This window comes from Rhinolophus sinicus, chromosome 4, assembly GCF_057876585.1.
Source record: "Rhinolophus sinicus isolate RSI-liver-muscle chromosome 4, RSI-T2T, whole genome shotgun sequence".
NCBI classification, from domain to species: Eukaryota; Metazoa; Chordata; class Mammalia; order Chiroptera; family Rhinolophidae; genus Rhinolophus; species Rhinolophus sinicus.
The window spans coordinates 40,503,799-40,526,901 of NC_142504.1; the positions used below are offsets into that span (position 1 = coordinate 40,503,799).

At 32.5% G+C, this 23,103-nt stretch overlaps 1 protein-coding gene across 5 annotated transcripts in view; it reads left to right on the plus strand.

Moving 5' to 3' along the window:
* The window catches only part of SEMA3A (semaphorin 3A), a 458,699-nt gene that overhangs the window by 398,840 nt on the left and 36,756 nt on the right, over window positions 1-23,103 (plus strand). For all 5 annotated transcript variants that reach the window (XM_088797782.1, XM_074340665.2, XM_074340667.2 and 2 more), the window contains 5 exons: window positions 13,703-13,845; window positions 15,486-15,600; window positions 15,695-15,764; window positions 18,211-18,355; window positions 21,739-21,958. In XM_088797782.1, coding sequence (XP_088653908.1) covers window positions 13,703-13,845; window positions 15,486-15,600; window positions 15,695-15,764; window positions 18,211-18,355; window positions 21,739-21,958 — 693 coding nt within the window. The remainder of the gene's footprint in view (window positions 1-13,702; window positions 13,846-15,485; window positions 15,601-15,694; window positions 15,765-18,210; window positions 18,356-21,738; window positions 21,959-23,103) is intronic.

The window sequence follows — 23,103 nt, forward strand, 5'->3', positions numbered from 1 at the left end:
TCATATAAATTACTTGTTATCATGGAGCAATGACTTTTCTCATAGGAAGTTCTGTTTTCTTTAGCTGTAGGAAATGAAAATTTGCTGCCTTGGTTTTTTTCATCCAAGTTCAAAAGTTATTTTTACTTTGTATTTTATGCAAAATAGTGTAATTACTTTATGAACGTGGACTCCATTGATCACATGATTTTGTTTTTAGAGAGCAGAATTTATATTATGCATATGCTATTTAATGTCCCTTCATGTTGACATCTCCTATAATGACAGTGTAAAAGGATAATAATCTTTTTCCCAAAAATTTTCCATTTTTAGAAATTATTTGGAAAACATCTGCATAAAGTTCTTGAAGTCTTTGTGTATTATATACGCGTGTGTGCATGCATGTGTGTGTGTAACCATTCCGAGGTCATAAAAATATATTTTTCTGGAGATTATTTTCTTCATAAAACATCATCTGATCTTTTCAAATAACAAATCATTTAAGCTAATCATACAGTAGGTTATTCTAGAAATAATTCAAGAACATAACAACATAAATGTTGAAAGCACAGTGTATGATGATCCATAAGTGCATTACTAGAATGAATTTATTCATTGAAGACCTAATACAGGGAATCATCTAAAAACTATTGCAGCTTTCCTGCGATAAAGAAGGAATAAATTTCAAAAATTATAGAAGTTTCTAAAAACATTATAGTTGAGGTAACTGGATTCAGTCTAAAGACATCAAACTATTTCTAATTTATATTTAACATAATAGAACACAGACCTCTAAATCATTATATGTAGTGTTCTTGTGAATAACAGGACATCATATGCAACTCCCAAAATCTGCAATGGAAAAAAATCATTCTAATCTATAACAAATAAGATGCATAATTATATCATCCCCACATTGAAATTGTGCAGAATTGCTTCTTTTATAACCAATCAATAAAAAAGACCGCATATTTACAAGATAAGAGAAGGGAAGCATAGACCACATTTTGGTAGGTGATTATCAAATAATAATAACAAAATAGTCATATGACCTTGGGACATATCCATTTAGTTTAAATTAGATTAATATTCCAATGACTTTGCTTAAAACCTTAGTGCTCAGACTGTTTCTACCATTTGTGAAATTCACCAAAATAGAGAAATGATCATAAGATATACATGATAGAAATAAATAAGTCAGCAAAACAGAAAGACAAAGCCAAAACACAAGATGTATTTTCTTAAAAAAAAAAAAAATGCAAACTAAATATGCATTTCCAATTTACTCTCTAAACATAACTCTACAACATATAGGCAACTACATTATGAAAATGTTACTATTTGAATAGGAGGTGTTAAAGACCATAATATTTAAATAAAAAGAACATACATGTTATCTAGATATAGAAAACTAACCATACATTGAAGATTATACTATACCAAATTTGCATCTCGATGACAATCTAAGTGATGTTTTGCACTCGACTCAGTTATATGCTTGAATTTCTTGATTTTGCTCCAGTTTGAGTTTAAGACTCAAAAGTAAGTGTTAATAAAGAAAAAAATTAAGGGTTTCATTCACCTCCTATAATTACTGTATTAACACACTATGTTTTCTTAAAATTACCTTAATGCTTGCTTATATCTACCTCAGCTCACCTTTGCTGAACGTTAGGAAAAACTATTTTGTTGTTGGTGTTGTTTCAGAAGGCATAGAAAAGTTTCAAATACAGGAAAGTTGCATTTTATATTGCTATACCTTTATCCTCCACCTAGATGGTACAAATTTACAGTTTATAATAATCTATCACGTATCTATCCATTCATTCCTCTCCATCCATCAACCAACTTTTTTATAAATTCAAAGTAGATTTCAGACATCAGCACACCTTTCTAATATGATTAATAATGACATGAGTTTGATACTTGTTTATTTATTTTTCCTATCAGATAAAATTTACATACAGTGAAGTGCACTAATCTTAAATGTGCTTTTCAATGAGTTTTGACGAATCATGTATCTCTGTAACCCAAACACCTATCAGGGTACAGAACACTTCAGAAAGTTTTCTCTTGCCCTTTTCCAGTCAGTCTCCACACCTTTAGCTCTAGAGAAATGCACTGTTTGGTGTTTTCCACAATAGATTACTCTTGCGTATTCTAAAAATCATATAAATGGCATTATGTAATATGTACTCCTTTGTTGTATTTGTTTTGAAATTCATCCATGTCATTGCATGTATCAGTAATCTGTTCCTTTTTATTGCTAAGTAGTAGTTAATTTTATGGCTATACACATAGTGCCATCTGTTTTTTTTATTGACAGATACTTGGGCTCGATAAACCTGCTATAAACATTTTTGTTCAAATCTTGTTGTGGACATATGCTTTCATTTATCTTGATTAAATAGCTAGAAATGGAATGGCTGGGTCATAAAAACTCTATGATGGAGGATGTTAAACAATGGATTGGCATAAACAAACTGAATATTGATGAAGTCAATCTTGGCATTATATGTCAGGAAAAAAATGTAGGAAAGTGAGACTGATAACAAGAAACTAGAAGAGCTGTTGAAAGTTTCAGAAAAACTTCAAGGACCTAAATTAAGACATGAAAGATAAAGATAGATATGGAAGATATTTAGGAGGGATTGATAAAATTTCACTGGCGAGGAAGAAGTCAATACTATCCCAGGATCTGTATTGAGTGACTGTAATGCAGAAGGTGACATTGAGAAAGATGCGGTTCCAGGATGAGTAGGTATGGAAATGATGGACACGGGTGAGTTATCCTGAAGAGCTGAATATGTTCACTACATGAACATGGTCAAAAGTCAGCCAAAAAAAATGCTGCTCAGGCATTGACAGAGAATACAAGGAAACATCTATAAATGTCGCAGCACACCTAGTTTTGCTGGGCTAAGAATGTAGCTATTCAAGCCCCAGCATTGAGAATAAAGCCTCTTCTTGAATCTTTGAAATCCATGTCTCTTTATCTAAGTCAGTATAGAGAACAATGTTGCTGCTGCTCTTTTCAGTTTCTGACTCATTTTGATCTTTTCTTTCATTATGGCCTTCCAATGTGAAAAAGGAGCTCTTGATTTGCTCTTTGTTTCTGCCCTTTATCTTCAACTCCTATTTTTTAAAAAGATACTTACTTTTTGTTGACTTCAATGATGCTCTTCTTAAATGATTTCTGGTGAACAATACAAGGCTAAACAATAAAGCAGAGGTAACCATGCACTAACAATAAAGACAGTTCATATTTCATGATAGCATGTTGTTCTAAGGCTGGGTGTATTAATTCTACTGTCATTTGATCTTTGTAACATCTCTATATTCTCACTTTATGGTGAAAACTTTAGACACAGATGTGTTAAATAATTTGCTTATGGTCACACAGGTAATAATTGGTAGAGCTAAGCTAAATACTGCGATAGTCCACTAACTGCTGAGCAGTTACACTGCCATCTACATGAAGGCAGTTTACACACCATAAGACAATTGTACAAATAGAATAGTGTTCACTTTAATTCAAGTTATCAGTGTCTTAAAGTGAAATGCACTATCCTAATAAGTAGAGGGGACTCTACTTCAAGGTTTTGTCATTCAGGGGTTTGAATGACAAAACCCTGTCTCAGAAGAACTTAGTGAAGAAATACAGTGTACCACTGTAAAGAATAATCTAGGGCAGGTGGGAAGATGTAACTACTCTAATGGAAATATAAACAGAATATTATGGAAATCCAGGACACAAGTATCTACCTCAAGAATTTAAAGAAAGTGTTATTGGAAGGTATTTGAAAAGGGCCTTGACAATTGGCATCATTCTTCATAGAGGTTTTGCATAAGTAAAGCCATTTAAGAATGAAAGTTCTGGGAATCCAGAGTGATAATATAGAAGGGTACAGGGGGGAAAGCAGTGGGAGGGGAGCCTACAACCGTGTTTCCCCAAAAATAAGACCTAGCCAGACTAGAAAAGAGAGAACTTTAATTAGGACAAAAGAAATAAAGGGAAAATACACTCAAAAATATGTTAGAGGTGTAATTGGGAGTAAATGCCAACTAAGTAGATATGGGAGATGAAACTGAAAAGATGAAAGTAGAAAATGTTTTCTCTTTGACTGTAGGATTAAATAAGGGAAACTATAAGGTCATTAATTTGGTTTGACATATAGAGTTGGAGTTGTCATAATTCACAGCGATGTTTGAGACCACTTCATTTGTTTCTTCTTGGTAAGTCCAATATCCCAAAGGCTTTTAACTTCCTCTGCACTAATTTGTCTTCAGTTGAGAAAAGCTGTGGAAAGTTTGATTTGGTTATGACCCTGTAGTTCAAATAGTCTCATTTTGTACTGGTAGAACACAGCAAGCTTTTCCACTCTTTTTTTTATTCCTTTTTTTTTTTTTTAATAAATGTTAAAAACTGATTTGTTTGTTAAAATAGTAAACAAAATTATCAAATAGTGTATATAAACATATGCAACTTGGACATAGTGCAAAATACATCAGTATGACAACTTAATGCCAAGTGATGTGGTAGAAAGAACTTAGCTCTTGTTTACGTACTGGTTTGTACTTTGGGCATTTGCTGGGTTTTAATGTCAGGGTTTCTTTCTGAGATGAGTGTGGGTTAGAATAATGTATAAAAAGCACAAGGAAAGAGCACAATAAGCAGTACCTATTATTTTCACTTACCATTCATGCTCATCTTCCATCTTAATCAGCCCTTCTCTCCTTCCTGACGTGACTCATCTTGAACCTTTCTTCGGGTTAAACTATCCCGAGGGCCATTCATAGTTTCCCAGCCAGCTAAGTATCAAAAGTTTTTCCAGGCCTGTTCCTTGGCAGCCAGAGGTTTTTCTATTCTACAGCCAAAAATGATACATCCATTCTGCTTAGGCTGTTCACTAAGAATGTGAGATGACCTTATGCCGCATTCTCTAAATTCCCAATGTGCTGGAAGTTCCCATTCACGTTCTTTTAATGTGAGGGACATTTTCCCCCTTATGTTGCCACAAAGCTGAAAGGGGAAGAAACCAGTCATTATGGCTGTTATCCTGATGTGCTGACTGTCATCTGGTGATGATATTTTTCCCCCATCACCAATTTCCCCACTAGTTAGCTTATAAGTATGTTTAAGCCTGAATCTGTGATATTGAGAATATTTTTTTTTAATTTTAAAAGCAGATTTTTACAAGTTACTAATTTATAATTCATTCTTCTTAGTTGTTTTTAACAGATTTAGAACTTCCTTATAATCTGGCTTCTGATTCAACTTGCTTTCCTTAGCAATTTGTTTATGTTACCATTAACTTTTAAACATATATTTGTATAGCATATTTCTCAAAGTTTTATAAACAGTGTTATAATAGCAGCTAGAAATTATGAAGGTCTATGATAAGCTGACAAAGGTAGAAAGAGAGAGAGAGACACAAAGAAAGAGAGAGAGAGAGAGAGGAGGGAGGGAGGGAGATATATGTAGATGTAGACATATATATATATATATATATATATATATATATATATATATATATATATATATATATATATCTCATCTAATGTAATTCTCCCCGTACCTCACAGATAGGAAAACTGGGGCTAGTGACATTGATTTTTTGAAGTTACAACTATAGTGAGTAGAAGAAGCTTGCTTTCTACCCACTTTTCTCTGACTCTTGTCACAGAATACTTTTTATATATGTACAGTGAAGACAGATTTTTTTTTTGGCAATTGAAGATATGTATTTAGTAAAGATTATCCTTAATCAATGGGCATAACATCAGTAGGATCACCTTTCAATGTGAATAAAATAAGAGTATATATATATATATATATATATATATATATATATATATATATATTGAACTATATAAATTTTCAAGCCTTCCTTTTCCTCTCATAAGTGGTATCACAAACATTCTGAGAGATAGGTAATTTGTGTCATTTCTGCAGTGGGTTTATGTTTCTCCTGTTCTGCTTTGGAACCTCCTAACATGCTTTACAAGAGGATCGACTGAGTGTTTCATGGTGTGAAACTAGTCCTAGTAGCAGTTGCCCAAGAAAGCGTATAATCATTAATTCCATCCTCTATTCTAATGAACTATCTATAATTTATTTCCTAGAAAACCAATAGATGTCCTAACTTTTAAGTTTATAGATACCCTAAAAGCCTTAATTAATCATCCTGTAAATTGAATTTATTTTCAGGAAAAAAAAAAAAGTATTTTACCGTTTTAGTTGTATGTTCCTGTTCTTTGGGGGCTTGTTTGTGAAAGGGACGGTCCAGCCATATGCTGGTCAAAATGTTTCTGTACTAGAGATTCAGATTGATCCTCATGCTGAGCACAGCAAAATGTGTTCATTATTTAAATAAGCTCAAGCTGCCAAATGACTCATAAAGACAGCCGCGTGTCCTGTGCCAAGGTGTCATTTTCATTAAGTGCGAGATTGCACCTGTAGGACAGTTTCATTTGCAGCTGCTAAAAATATTTCAACAGAGAGGTACTGTTACAAGTGGCCGGTGGTGCCCAGGCCCAAACGTGAATTTTGCAAGAAATGCCATCTGTGGGATGAAGTGTGGAAAAATGTCCAGGGGGTGGTCAAGGAGGTAAAGGAGGGAGGAAAATAGAAGAAGAATATTTACTCAGTGTTTATTGCTATTATCATGATGAAAGGTCACATGCTTCACAGGACAGCAAGATCATTTCATACAATTATTTGTTTCGCTTCTACCATGTGCTCACGGCATTGTCAAAGTACCACAGAACCTGTAAAGACAAAGTTTCTTCCCCAAAGGCATACCATTTAAGTTACCGAGATGAGAGAATCCTTTCCAACTCCCCTTACTTTTCGTCGTGGTGTTTACATTGCAGTTTTGTGCTGGTGAGATTAGTGCACTTTGATCTTGCTGAAATGGATTTGGCCACTTTGTTTCGATGTTCAACTTTTAATATACATCCACATTGACTTCCTGCTTCACATCACAAGAAATATTTCAAATTGAAAAGATTTTGTTCAATAGCTGTCACAAGGGGTTTGTGAACTTTACAGAGTGGAGAACATTACAGTGTGGCAAGGTATCTAGGAACATTGTAACTGCGTCATGAAAAGATCTGTATACTCATATGTGTGCCTATTAGTTTCCATGGACTTGGCCACATTACAAGCAGGAATTTGTTTCTGGAGACTGCAAGTAAGCATTCTCCTCTTTAATAAGCTTCAGACACAACTTTAAAAGAAAAAGAAACTAGTAGGCTTGGGGTTTTCATTTCTGCTTGCCATCTGATGGGAATAACTGGAAGTAGAATAGCTTCCTTTTTAAATATCGTGAACTTTCTTAGGTTCCTAAGGTGATCACTTCATAAGTTATATAAATGTCTAATCACTATGTTGCATACCTGAAACTAATATAATAATGTATGTCAACTGCAATTGAAAAATAAAGGTAGGGGGGGAAAATGTCCCAGAATTAAACAAAACACATTTTAGTTCAGGAAATCTTAATTCACTCCTTAGGAATAATGCTCTGTTTCAGAAATTATGCTTAGCCTGGAAGTTATAGTCAGGAAAACAATCAGAAAAAAATACAAGGAGAAAGGGGAAAGAAAACAAGTGATTAAAATAGAGTTTTATGGACTCTAATTGAGGAATATGTAGGTGCCAGGGAATGGTTTGTGTGTTAAAAATTGATATATGTACAAGATGGTTAGGGAAGGTAAGCAAGAGGCAGGGAAAACGATTGCATGTGACTGCCAGGAGAGAAGAGATAAGGACCTACATTTTGGGTAATTACAGTGGAACAGATTCAAAATATGTTTAGGGGAATACTTTGTTATGTGTAGAAGCCCAAAGCAAGAGAGGGAGGGATATAGGACAAATGCTTGTCATAACAAATATGAAAATGAGGATACTAAAAATGAATTAAATGTAAAGGAGAGGTAAATGCACACTTTATTTTCTGTTGTGTGAACTACATGCCTATGAAGATAGTAGGTACGGGGTTGTCTAGAATGAAAAGCAGATTCATTGAGGGAAGAGTAAAGGAACAGTGGTCAATTCTGCTGGAAAATTAAGTCAAGATTAGTTTGTGGATGACACTGATTGTCCTTAGTTTATCTCCTATTTGAGAGACACTGTGAATGTAACTGACAATGTTTCCCATCCCCCTCTTGTGCTAGAAAGCTTGGAGCTCAAATGCGGCTGACCTTATGTGTGTGTATGTATATGTATATTGATGAATATAGTAACTGCTCTTAGCCTGGTTTCTGGCTCAGAGTAACATCAGCCTTATTGTCCTTTCTGCTGTCACATCTTAATTTATGTGACTTTGCCATATCCTGTAATACCTAAAATCTGTTCTGGAAAATATATGATATAAATGCATTCATGCTTATTTCTATAGCACTGTATGGATGGCTTAAAAGAAATAGATAATATATGTAGAAGACTGGTTAGATGATTCAAAAAACATGACTGTAAATTTAAAAAGAACATGAATTGTGCCGGCACCATTAAGACCATAAAACAGGGAAAGTAGTGAAAATGATAGCAGGAATAAGTCTGATGATAAATTTAGAGTGTAAAGTGAAATCCTTTGGGAGATGGAGGCAATTTAAGGTAAAACAACATTTTTTATCTAGGTGTGGATGTTGATATTAACCAGAATGGAAAAGTTGGGAGCAGAAGCAGTTTTAAAAGAGAAATTGACAAGTTTCTTGCTTGGTATGATGAACTACAGTTACAGTGAGATATCTAGGTAGAATATTTTAGTCAAAATTTTTACTTTTGAGCCCCTCTTCCTTCCCCACTCTCATATCTATCCTTCTTCAAGTGTTTCCTGTCTCAGTAAATGATTTCTATCTAACCACTTGTTTGAGTCACATGTTTCTTTATTTTTTTCATGATTTTTCTCACTACTCTTTATATCTAACAGCTCATCAATGAATGTAATCCATCAATTCTGCTTTCAAAAAATCCCAGCATACGTCTCCGTCTTTATACAGGTCAATTTTACCATCATTTCTCACCAACCTCCAGAATGGTCTTCTGCCTTCATTCTTGCCTCACTGTAACTTTTTTCTCTACAGCAACCAGAGTGATCTTCTTAAAATAGAAATCTGATAATGGCATCACTATGTTTAAAACACTTCAAATGGTTTCCCTTATAGCCATTAGGACAATAAACATCTGAACGATACTTTCTTTCTATTCTAGCCTCTGCTTAATTTTCTCTCATTATCTGTAACCACCTGTCTTCATGGACCACTCTGCATAACATTCTCTGTTGTTCCTGTCACTTTGCACATGTATTCCTTCTAGCTGGGACACTACTGATTATTCCTCAGGTCTTGAATTATATGTCATATCTTAGGAGAAATAACTCTCCATCATTCCTTCAAGGCATGATGAACTGTCCCTTCCATTTCCCACCAAATTCTTTCCAAACTCTTGCTTTTGCTCTTTCTGTGCAGTTTAATAATTGCTCTGTTTAATTGTTGGCATCCCCTCACAGACAATAAGCACCAGTGGATATAACACCTTTCACCATAATATACCTTAATCTTGTACATTCCAGATCACAGAGTAAGTGCTCAGGAAATATTTCATAAGTGAAAATAAAAATAGTGAGTGATTGCATGAAAAATAGAGATTGTTATTGGAATGATATTTTGTACATTGTTGGATTGAGAGCAATTATGAGAGAGTCCTTAGATGTAGAATGAGGATAGACCAGTCCTCCACAGTAAGGAAGAGAAGAAAAATGTGTGTGTGTGTGTGTGTGTGTGTGTGTGTGTGTGTGTGTGTGTGTGTGATGGTGGGTGGGGGGCGCTGAAAGAAGGAAAAGGAAGAAGGTCTTACTAAGCAGCCTTGGTCTTATCAGTACAGCAAATAACAAGTCCATCTTTGGAAAATACAGTTAAGAGATGGTAGTACATTAGTTGATTTGAAGATAATAAGGCTAACTTTAAACAGTTGTTGATAATAAATCTATAGTAAGTAAAATAATTCCTTAGAGACCCCAGGATAAATAGCTTTAGGATAAATAACTTAAATTTATGGCACATCCATTTACTATAATTGTATGATTTTTTTTTCATTGTTGTTTAGATATAGGAGCAGAGGGAAGAAAGTTCTGGGGCTTTGTAAGGCAGGTAGAGTGGAGATTCCAGAAGCCAAGAGGTCCTAGGATGATAGGGAAGACAATTAGAATGACTAGAAAGTTCAGATTGGATAAAATGGGGAATTCATCAGTGAGGGGAGAAATTGACTGAGAGAATAAAAGAGGGAATAAGAGGACAAAATATCACAAGGAAAGGGAAGGTGAGATTTGGGGGGATTGAAGAAGTAGAAAATAATGAGCAGAGGTTTTGACCAAAGAGAAGAATTTCTAAATTTGAAATATTAGCAGAAGAATGTATCATTTTAAATTTTTGGAAGAGATCAACTAAAGACCTATTTTGTTTTGAAATAAGAATGATTTTTTTTCCAGTATAAGATATAATGTAAAAATTTTGAAGAAAGATTACATTAAATTGGTATTATTTTTCTTTGATATTCTCTTTTTCTAGTATTTTAATAAATTTGGTTTTTATTTTCTGTGTATAATTTATTCTGGGCTGTATCTGAAGCTATGTCAAATTGTTAATTCACCTAAAATATCCTCCATTCCTGTAGTATCAGATATTGAAGGAGAGATTAGGATTGAAGGCCCTTTTAACAATGGATGTACCTGATAACTTTCTCGAATTATTTCCTAGTAGAGTTCGCGTTTGTAAGGTGATAATTATACTCCCATATGTTAGAGAGGGAAACGTAATGCTTGTTAATGCCTTTTCTCGTGCCCAAATACCAAGTTAGGAGAATATTTACACATGTAAAATATTATTTGCTTTGCCATTTTTGTGCTTCTAACATCGCTTTTGCTAGATTGTAGCTTTCTGAGAACAAAAGATACATATTTCATTTTGTTTTCTATACAGGGTCTCATATGAATTTATGATCAAATAAAAGATAATTGAATTTAATTATTTGAAATTCTTTTAAGTTATTCAAGTGTTTATATGAACAGCTACACTAATTTGGGAGGTAATATTAGACCAGCTTTTCCTCCATTGCTCCAGTACTAGAGAAGAATGTATGCTTTTTCATTTCAGTTCTGTAGCTGGATTATAATGAGGTCTCCCAAACTTAGCATGCGATTGAAGCTCCCTTTCAGTATCATCATAATGAAAATAACATACTACATTTGTCAATGTTTTATAAAGTTGTTTCACATGCACTACTTAAGTGTAAAATATTTGTTTTTATATAAACTATTTATAACAGACAAGGTGAATAAAATCCAATTTGAAATAACTTAATTTGAAATAAAATCAATTTGAAAATTAAGTGTCTGAGGTCTGAGAAGAGTCTTGTCAAAATTTCACAAAAGTTGCAAGTGATGAACTGCGTTCTTTCACACACACGTGCCACATTTCTAAAAGCCTATGTTAGTCAATGAGGTACTAATTCTTTGGTTTATAACATAATAATTCCTACCATGTCACATTAATTATTTTTCTCACTATTCCTCATGAGGTAAACACATACAAATATATTTATGTATATGAACAAGTAGAAATTTATGAAGACAATCAAGCTTTGTGATAATTATTAATGTTAAAATAATTCATTTTATGTATCTTTAGAAAATTCTGGTGCTAAGTGATTCCAACTTTTAAGTTATTATTCTCCTACTGTTATTCCACTGGAACACTGAATTTTAAATATGAATAGGTAATATTTTATGTTTTCCATTATTTACAGAGATTGTTTAATTTACCTAAGAAGGATAGTGGAGTGTAGCCCTGTGAAATATACTAAGCACTGTGAAACATGCATGGTCCCAGAGTAGATGTTAAAAGAAAGTTACAAGCATGGAAAACATGACAGCGATGATTATTTACTGGTGTAAAGATTAAGACACAATCACATGTATAAATCTACTTTCAGGATTCTGAACTCTTTTCTGATCTTGACAGTGTGGTGCTGATGTGTGTGTGTGTCTTTGTGTGTGTGTGTGTGTGTGTGTGTGTGTTTCATTGTTAACTTGATAACACAATACACCATAGGAGTAAAGGTAGGTACTGTAAGAATTTAAATACCTGCAATGTCCTAAGTGCTTTCAGTGAGATAAACTCACCTTTTTAGTGTGTTAGATGTTAAAGCCATAAAGCTAGTACATATTTTTATACAGTTTCTATGAGCCACAATCATATCAACCTAAGTATTTACATAACTATTTTTTGAAGTAGGGCTCTAAACATTGCTGATATACCTTATTCATAATCTAAGCATTCTCATTTTTTTCCATTTTTCTTTTCTTCCCTCCTTGCACAAATATTCATTGAATGCTTACTATGTTTTAAACTCTAGGATCATAGCATCAAATAGAAAATGCCAACTTCTTGTTCTCATCGAACTAATATTCCATTGGGGTGAGGAAGGAGAAAACAATAGGAGATGAAGATCAGATATATATATAGAGAGAGAGAGAGAAAGGGAAAGAAAGAGAGAGAGATTAGCAGGTGATCAATAATGTTAGGAAGAAAAATAATGCACGAAAATAAATAAAGAATGCCGTGAAATAAAGATTTTAGTGCTTTTAAAGAGGGTAGTCAACAAAGATCTCTATGATAATGTTATGTTTGAACAAAGACCTGAATAAAAGTAGGAACCCAGACTTTATATATATGAGAGCAGAGAGTTACACAGGGAGGAAAGATCTGAGGCAGGATGGAGAATGCTTGACTTGTATGTGAACAAGAAGGGGTTTGGTACGACTGTCCAGGAATAAGTTAGGAAAGAAAGTGTAGGTAGAAGAAAAGGCATGCAAAGTAGCAGGGACCAGATCATAAATGGCTTCTGGTCATTGGAAGAATTTAAATGTTATTGTGAGTGATTTGGAAAGCTACAGAAGGGTTTCGGCAGGAAAGTGACATATCAGAGCTTCACCCTGGCAATTGTGTGGAATAGATCGAGGTTGGTAAGATTGAATCCAGGAGACTATGAAGCAGTGGTGGTCTGGGAGGGGCTGGTCACAAAGGATGTGGTAAGACGTGGTGAGGAATCAGGATGTGTTTATAGAAAGACTGTGAGATATGAGAGACAGGGAACTCAAGTGTGGCTCCAGGGATTTTGGCTTCAGTATCTGGTAAAGGACATTGCCATCTACTGAGATGGGGAACAACATGAGAGGATTTGTTTTTTTGTTGTTGTTGGTTTTGTTTTATGTGGATCTCATCTCTTTCCTCCCACCCAGATTTTTCTGGAGACTGGAATAGATTAATTGGTATCTTGATTTAAACTATTTTATGCTTGAAAGGAAGAATATTAATGGTGATGGCAATACATAATATTTTATAGTACTTACAGTTTGCAAAATATTTTAATATCCAGTAATGCATTTTCATTATGTGGTCACACTGAGGATTGCTGCACCTACTCCTAACTTTCTGGAAAAAAATAATTAATGAATGTTTTTATGAGCTATAAGGTGATCTGTCACATACTTTAAAATGTATAAAGAATGGTTCACGTATACTAAAAAAAGTGAACTAAGGAAAGATTATTTCTTAAAATATGTGAAATAGGAGTTAAGAGAAAGTGAAAATGGACTGTAATGAAGGGTATTACTTGTCAAACTGTGAATTAATATACATCTTATAATTTGTCTCTCAGATCCAAGGTTCATTAGTGCCCACCTCATACCAGAGAGTGACAACCCTGAAGATGACAAAGTATATTTTTTCTTCCGTGAAAATGCAATAGATGGAGAACACACTGGAAAAGCCACTCATGCTAGAATAGGTCAAATATGCAAGGTGAGGTAAAGAAAAAAAAATTGAGGATGATTTTGTCCAATCACTGTTTTATTTCTTTTTCTTTTTCACCTATTTTCAGAAAGAATGAAAAGCTGGCTAAACAGCTTGACTGATAACTATAAATATTTAAATAGTAAAAATGGATTGAAAACATATTATACTTGCTTATGGATAATTAATTCTTCATAGTCGAACATTCAGGTAGAGGTTGTGAGGCATTACTCTACAATTAATTAAATGACCTTAGTATGTAATTCTAGAGAAATATATATTTTTATCATATCACCTGGGAGAATATACCTTTTTTTGTATTATTAGACCTAGCACAATTTTCTACAATATGTAAGTTTTGAATGAATATTTGTTGTTAGGATAACTAAAATATTAATATAAAAGAAAAACATTACAACTTGTTTTTATAAATTGATTATTATAGCATCGTATGTACATATACACAACACGCACATAATGTTGAAAATCTGAACTTTATCTGAATAATTCATTTACTGTGTAGCACAAACTTGGATCTAATATTGCATTATAATGTTATATAGAATAAAAATTGTTCAATTTTTAAAAAATATTTATGAATTAGTTTCAGTGTGAAGATGTGATGGCAATAATATTCTTTCATCTATTCTGTATAGTACAGCATATAGGCAATATGAATAAAGCCAATTTTGTTATATATTAAAGCACCTTTCATCTCAAGAAAAATCACAGTGAATCCAATAATTATCTTAAAATGGAATTATTTCTTTTTAAGAAAATATTATGAAATTTAAAAAAAATCTGCTGTGGGGGGTGGGGATTAGCCTCCTTGATACCCCAATCATGATCTAATTATTGATCTCTAGTGTATTGAGGTGCTGGAAAATTATAAGTTTTAATGATCTGGAAACATATAAATAATATGGAAAATATATGAGAATCTTTTCGCAAGAAAATATAGATCATATTTAAAAGTACTACTTACAAGGGTTAAAAAAATCTTTACAGTATATAAAATCACATAAGCAAAATATAAATCAGTATTATATTTTTGAAGGGGCTTTTTCAAAATGGGTCACTGGAATGAGTTTATTAAGGTTTATGCAAATATTTTTTCAACATATTTGTAAAATCAGCATTACTTCAGTAGTTTAAACTTATAAAATATTCAAAGCTTGCATGAATTGTTTGTGATGTATTTTCAGCATGGGTTATAAGCTATGCATTTATTCTTCCATTCAGTACATACTTATTAAGTGCCTACTATGTGCCACTGTGTTCACTACTGTGAATCAGCCTACTTAGTTTAGTAAGATCTCAAGATGCATATGTAGGAGAGAGATTTAAATCAAATCAAAACAAACGCATTAGTAATAATTGTTTATTGCACAGAGGTAACAATTTTAAAAGTAAAGTGACTTTTTAATGCTAGTGGAAATTTATTGCAAATCATTCCTTGAATAAAGTTGGAGTGAATAGACTTGATCAACAATATCATAAAAAAAAAACATACATACTTTTATCTAGTCATTTAAAATTCCTCATTTTGAAATATGAGAAATTGTGATTTGTATCTATCTCAAGATAGGGAAATATTTGAAATTACCATTTGCACGCACAGTTCTTTAAACTGCGTTCTCTCCTTTCAGAATGACTTTGGGGGGCATAGAAGTCTGGTGAATAAATGGACAACATTCCTCAAAGCTCGTCTGATTTGCTCAGTGCCAGGTCCAAATGGCATTGACACTCATTTTGATGAATTGCGTAAGTAGTTGATGATGTTTTATAGAGAATATTTGTTTAGACTTTGCCATAATCATAAAAAAATGCAATTTTTCCCAATTTTCTTTTCAAACAGAGGATGTATTCCTAATGAATTCTAAAGATCCTAAAAATCCAATTGTATATGGAGTGTTTACAACTTCCAGGTAAACAACTTTTTACTATCTTATTATCATAGAAACTCCGTGTCCTTTAGGTGCTTTCCCATATTTTTGAGAGAATAATGGTGGCTTAACTTCTGAGGTGGTGTGTATTCTTGGATGACTGATATGTTATGATCTAAATACCCTTTTTTTTAATCAATTTTAGCAAAGAATATCATCACTATAAAAAGAATAGTGAAAAATGTTATATGGCATGCCCTATTTATAACTTTGACATTAAAATTTTGAGTGAAATGTAGAATATTATAAAAAGGGAACCTGAGTTTTGGTAAGTTTATTGTCATATAAATTAAGAGTGAAAAACAACTTTTTCCTCCCCCTCTGCTATCTCTTCTCCTCTTCTTCTCCATCTCTTTTTCTTTATTCACATTTTCTCCCTCCCCCTCCTCTCCTCCTTTTCCCTCTCCTCACCCTCTTTTCCCTTTTGCCTCTCTTCTCCTTTCCCTATTTCCCATGTCCCCCAAGGCTCTTGCTGAAAATCAAGCAGCAATTATCTCCTATTACACTCAGTATAAAGTTTATATTTTATGGAATTGTTAAAGGAAACATATATTTACCGACACAAAAATAGGGATATGCATTCATATACAGATAAAATGTTTAAAATAAAAATTATTTATAACCAAAAGTCATGTAAAGTGCTGCAAGGGTCTGTAATAGCATAAAGAGAAAGATTAACTGCCATATCCCACACTGATTGATTCTGTAAATATTAAAACCATTACAAATTGATTGGACTTTTTTATTTAATAATTTTTAAAATAACAAGTGAAAATTAAGAAACCCATATACTAAAATTATATACCATTTCCTGTACCTAAATATTTTCCCTCTTTGATAAAAAAAAAACAAAAAAAAAAAAACAGAATGAGAATTGAAGAATGTGAGAGGTCCAAATTACACAAACTTTAATCCATCATTCTGCTTCCTCGATGCCTGTATAATGATTCTCAGACTGGAGCATGCATCAAATCACTTAGAGAGCATGTTAAAATACAGATTGCTAGGCCCAGTTCCCAGAGTTTCTGTTTCAATAGAATTGAGGCCAGACATAAGAATTTGTATTTCTTACAGATTTGTAGGTAATACCCATTTTATGTTGTTGGTCTAGGAACATACTTTGAAAATCACTGGCTTAATGTAACGTAAATTTCACCTCCCTGCTTTAGTGAGATGGATGTCTGTATGTGAGGTGGTCTTTATAGCTGTAAATCATAATCAAGTCTCTGAATAATGACTGATTTTATCAATAGATTAGTAAAGTATATAACAATAGAAAAGGGACATAGAAACATTACAAACTATGATGTATGAAATATGTATTAAGTTTCTATTCTATTATGAAAATATGGTTATTAAATTCTATAGCTGTTTACTAGATTGATGCTGTGTCAAGTACCATGCAATATGTAATTGAAGTTACAAAAAAGAGCCCGGTATGGTTCCTTCTTTCATGAAGCTTGCACTCTACTAGACATTATCTATATACTGCAGTTTCTAATAATAAACTCTTATGAATATATGTCTTTCATTTGGTCTGATTTATATGTAATTTGCTATGCGTAAAGATTGGTTAAAAGATAAGCATTCTATATTTTAAATGTACACTACTGTTTTATATCCCTGTATAAATGTATCTGTCAAGCTGCAGATGTAAAGCAAAATAAAACGGAAAGTTGTGGCAGTTCATGGCAAACTTCCAGTTCGCTTCAATTACCTGATTTTTGTCAAGCAAATGCTGAGGATAATGCTATAATACCCCACTCTGACTAGGGTGTAATAGCTACTAACTTAAAATGACTTTCTGTGTTGAGAGGAGATGATTTTAAATGCCTTCACACAATTTACTTGACCTACTATTTATGGTGTTTCGGAAGTTAAAAGTAATATAATGTAACATACCACATGACATTGACTATTCATTTTATGCATCAGTTTCAGCTTATAAAATGAGTTCTTAAACATTCTTGCTTGTTGAAAAGTTCTCTAATTTTGTTAATCATTCTTGAGGCTTAACATATTACCAAAGTTTATATTTGTATGACTATTTGATATCAAAATTAAACATTGCTTTTTAAAAGATCATATATATATGTATATATATATAGATAGACATATATATGTATATATATATGTACACATATATATATGTTTTTATTAGTTTATGTATGATATGAATGTATATTTTCTATACATAATAAAGACAGTTTCATCCATGCCTTCTATTGTTGAGAATCATAATTGGTTCTTTTGTGTATTGTTAAAATATATATGTGACTAAAAAAAGTCTCAAACACTATTTGAGATGGCTATGAATTTATGCTCAATTTCGATAATTGATATCTGAAATTAAAGAACTTAGTATCAACAGTTCTCTTGCCATTGTATAAAGATGAAATTCTGTTTTTCTTTTCTCTCTCTTGTTTAGTAACATCTTCAAGGGGTCCGCTGTGTGTATGTACAGCATGAGTGACGTGAGAAGGGTGTTCCTTGGTCCATATGCTCATAGAGACGGTCCTAACTACCAGTGGGTGCCTTACCAAGGAAGAGTCCCCTACCCACGACCAGGAACGGTAAGTGGCTGAAGGGTTTAAAATATAAAATGAACAAATCCTGCTGAAGGTTAAAAAAAAAAAAAAAAAGGCAACTATAAACATATTAAATACAGATAATGTAAAACAAAGATCCCAAGACTATAAATGAAAGCAAGGCAAGTATTTTCTGTGACACCATGGAATTCCACATTTAAACACGTGTTCTTTATAAACATCAGTGTTTAAGTTCAGGGCTTGCCTGTTATGAATACCCGTAATTTTTGAGAACTAGAAATTGAATGGGTAGCCTTATTTATTTTCTTTTCAAAATGGGATATAGCGAAAATGGCCTTCATGGTGAGTTGAAACTTTTAGGGCACACCAGGACATGTTTTCTCTGATCATAGAGAAGGCTCAAGGAGTGCACATTAAACAGGAGAAAAACATTTTGTTTAATTGATATCATCTTCCCGTGGGAATGGGACACAGCCCTGAAGTAGGTAAAGAAGATATGTGAAAAATCTCATAGAGTGAGCAGGGCCCAGGTATAATATTTCACCAGATGCCATCTACTACGTATCACCAACCTCTCCCTTTTCCCTCCAGCAATCCTGGGGCACACTCAGGCTCAAAAAAAAAAAAAGAAAAAAAAAGACAGAATTCAAAATAAAACCAGCTTTGAATCTGCAATTTAAAGAAGGAAGAAAAAAAGAAAAGACTCCAATATAGTAGAAAATGAGTGAAGTTGCTACGAATATGATATTGATGTAATACAATATTTGAATAGAACCATCCACTTAAGTGTAACATTTTTTTGAATCCTAACAATCTTTAAGGAAATAATTTCATATAATGAAAAAACTTGTATTTGAAATCTAACAATTACTTTCATGTAAGTTTTATATTCCATTAAATTCAAGTAAATTATGTTTTCTATGATTTTATTAGGCATATTCTTTTAATATTCTTGTTTTTCTCTGTATTTCTAAAGATTTTTATGAGCAAATTGAAAATTTTACAAATACCTAAATAGGCTTTCAGAAGAATAAATGAACAAGATGGAATATTTATTGATTATACAAAGTCCAATGGGTTTTATAAAAAGCACAAGATACTCCATTTCGTAATGTTTTTTTATTTTGTTGGTGGACTGTTTTATATGCCTATGTCTGTTTGTATCTCTATGGCTAATTAATGCCACTATTCTAAATATAAACTGACTCTTTCTAGCTTCATTTCAACAAACTTGGTGGAATTCCTTCAGTGTACTAGATATTGTGCTACTATTTGGAATTGCAAAGTTTTTTATCTGAAGATGTGTAAAATACATTTGAAATTAATAATAGTAATTAGAAAGTATCATGTACCAGACCCTGTTCTAAGAGATTTCATATATATATATATATATATATATATATATATATATATATATATATATATCACATATATATGTGTATGTATATATATGTGTGTATATGTATATGCTGTAGATACACTTACACACACACACACACACACAGAGTGCAAAAAATATATGCACATTTTAAGAAAGGAAAAAACTGTATTAAAATTGTAACACTCAATATATACCAATAACAATAGATGAATACAAATCCCATGTATACATTGTTTTGGTACCCCCTGGTATATAATATGCAACAGCCCAGTTATTGTTCCTACTTCACAGATGAGAACTCGTCGGCAAGGAGAGGAGCCAGGATTCAGTCCAGGCAGCTTGGTTCTAGAGGCTGTGTTCTCGCCCAGTATTCATAGGAAGTTCTTATACCATGGGAAATTAAGTCAGCAATATGCATGAAGTCCTAGAGACAGAAAACAGAAAGTATTGCCTAATCTAGGAATTAGGGAAGAGCTGCCAGAAGGACCTAACACCTAATGCAATAAATGAAATTTACTTGGATGAGTTCATTAATCCCAAAAGGTGGCAGTTGAGGATATGTCATTTCAACACTACTGGAAAAAATATATTAAGTGACCTTCAAACAATGTGTCAGTAGAATGGCACTTTCTTTATTTTTAAAGAAAAACTTACAGCTAAGTAGTACTAAGTATAAAAACAAAAGGCCAATAAAGCAAGAGAATGAGACAAATTATAGGATAAAATGAAAAATAAATTAATTCCTTACTTTAGCTTTTAATTACACATATCTAAATTTTTGCAAGCTATATTTAAATGGCAATAAAAAAGCAAAAAATAATTTTAAATGCCCCAAAATATGTTTTATTGCTTCTTCTAGGAATTTATATAGTTTTTTTATATTCCTACAACATTAAATAAGCAATTTTATAATTTAGTTAAACAAAAAGTAATTCTTTAAATCTTTTGTAGTATTAGCGTGTGTGTATATATAATATATACACATATAATGCATATATTCATAAATAGATCAATAATCTTCCTATTTCAAAACAGATTTACTTATTTTATCTCTCATGAATTATTAATAATCTATATCAAGGTAATTGCAGACAATTGATTTATCCTTTAAAGCCTCCTGTAAGAACCTCTCTATATTCCTTTTAGTGCCAAAGCTGTTACATTAAGTGGCAGAAACCACGTAAGTGTAAGACAAAACGGAAGAGACTGGAGATATTATATTCTGAATGCTTGTACCAAATAATTAAATGGAATTAAAAGAGACAGTGAAATCTGAATTTTCTCGTTTTTGTCTTATTGCCTTATGTGGAGGATTTATACCCAAAGAAGATACCTTGACAGCACGCCCTTTCTGGCTCTCTATGGGTCATCTGTTTTCTGTAATCCATTCTGATTGGTCAGTTTCTATTCCGTACAGGTTGCTAAGCACTTTGAGTAACACCTCTCCTTATCCCTAAAATTACTTTAATTATTAATGATATATACTAGTTTCGGTAAGTTTCTTTTTCAGGGTTTTGTCAGAAACAAAGTAATAAAGTATAGCTTATATGGGCTGTTAGTATGAAAAGAGCATTTGTTTTTTAGCATCTGCCAGTAGGATACAAATCAAATATGTCCAAGAAAATCATTGAGTTTCTCTAATGATTAACCACATATGGTTTTAACATATTCCATTAATCATTTCAAACAATTCACTCATGATATAAAATATATGATGTTGCTAGTAACAGAGGCATCAGATCCTCCCATATACTGACTCTGTTAGATATATTTGCAATTTTCAGTAAGAGATGATGACATAGCTAAACCGCAGTGAGATTTAAGATATGTTTAGGAAATACATAGTACATATTACATCTACTAATTTAAGTAACATTATTTTTTTTTAATTTATCAGTTACTTAACTTTAAAAAAAAGAATCACAGGTTTAGATCCCTAGACCATTTAGGTCACACATTGTTGCATAATTTATAATCCTATTCATTATATTTTAACCAAAATATATTCTTCCCTTTATCTTAATAGTGTCCCAGCAAAACATTTGGTGGATTTGACTCTACAAAAGACCTTCCCGATGACGTTATAACATTTGCAAGAAGTCATCCAGCCATGTATAATCCAGTGTTCCCTATAAATAACCGCCCAATAATGATCAAAACAGATGTAAATTATCAGTTTACACAGATTGTAGTGGACCGAGTAGACGCAGAGGATGGCCAGTATGATGTCATGTTTATCGGAACAGGTAAATATTTTCACTTCAGCTCTAAATTTTCTTCCAAACCATTGAGTTTAACTGATTACGTATACTAAGAACTGAAGGAAGGTTTTTATAGTCACTTCAAGGTATAGTTAACCTCTAATAAATGACCAAAAATCCTGAACATTCTACCATTATAACGTGTTATCTTTTTAAGCAGGTTGACATATATTAAATTAAATTTCCTTTTCAATCAAGAGTTGATAAATGTAATCAGGTAAAGCTAATGATTAGGTGAACAATTGATGTCTATAATTGAATCATAACTCTTTTCTGGACAGTGGCTTTTTAGAAAAAATGTATTGCTCAAACCATACCTACAATTCCTAAGGTAGTCAATAAAGGTTTCTGAGTAAATTTATGCAAAATTATCTTAACTTTAAAATTACCATAGAGTGCAAATCTCCTAGCAAATAAATGTTGGCAACAAAATTTGTTCAGTATTTTGACATACAATGAGAAAACACACACACACACACACACACACACACAACATACTTCATCAGAAAATTAAAAAAAAAGAACCTAAGGAATCACCACATACATTTAAGATCCATTTCTATAGAAATTATTTTATTAATTCTAAGACTGGAAACAAACTTTTTGCAGGTATATTTTCAGAAAGAATTCCATTGCTATTTTGACATATTATTTTATTTTTCCCCTACTCTCTTTAATAATATTATTTTGAAAGTACCAGTTACAAATTTGAAACTTGCTACTTAGGGTCAGATTCCAAGGTAATAAATTCCTAGACTCCATTAGCATTGTTAACTGACATAAATCAATGGGAAACAGAGTGAGTGCTCCACTGAAACCTTGTATAATAACATTTATTTTCCCTTGGTGAGAAACAGAAAAAAATTGCATTAATTACAGAGGAATGGCAACTGTGCACTAAGTGCTTTAAAGACTTAAAGTTTTATAACAAAATTGTGAAATATGTTATCAGGTGTAATAATGTGAGGTTCTGAGCAATGCATTACAGTCTCTTTTTGTGAGTGAGAAAGTTTTTCTATCAAATAAAAGAATCCCAGTGAGACTCAGTTTGATAAAAGTCAATGAATTACAAATATCAACTTCTAGTTATAAGTGTCTTTAGAAAGGATAAGATGACAGGATTTCTCTTC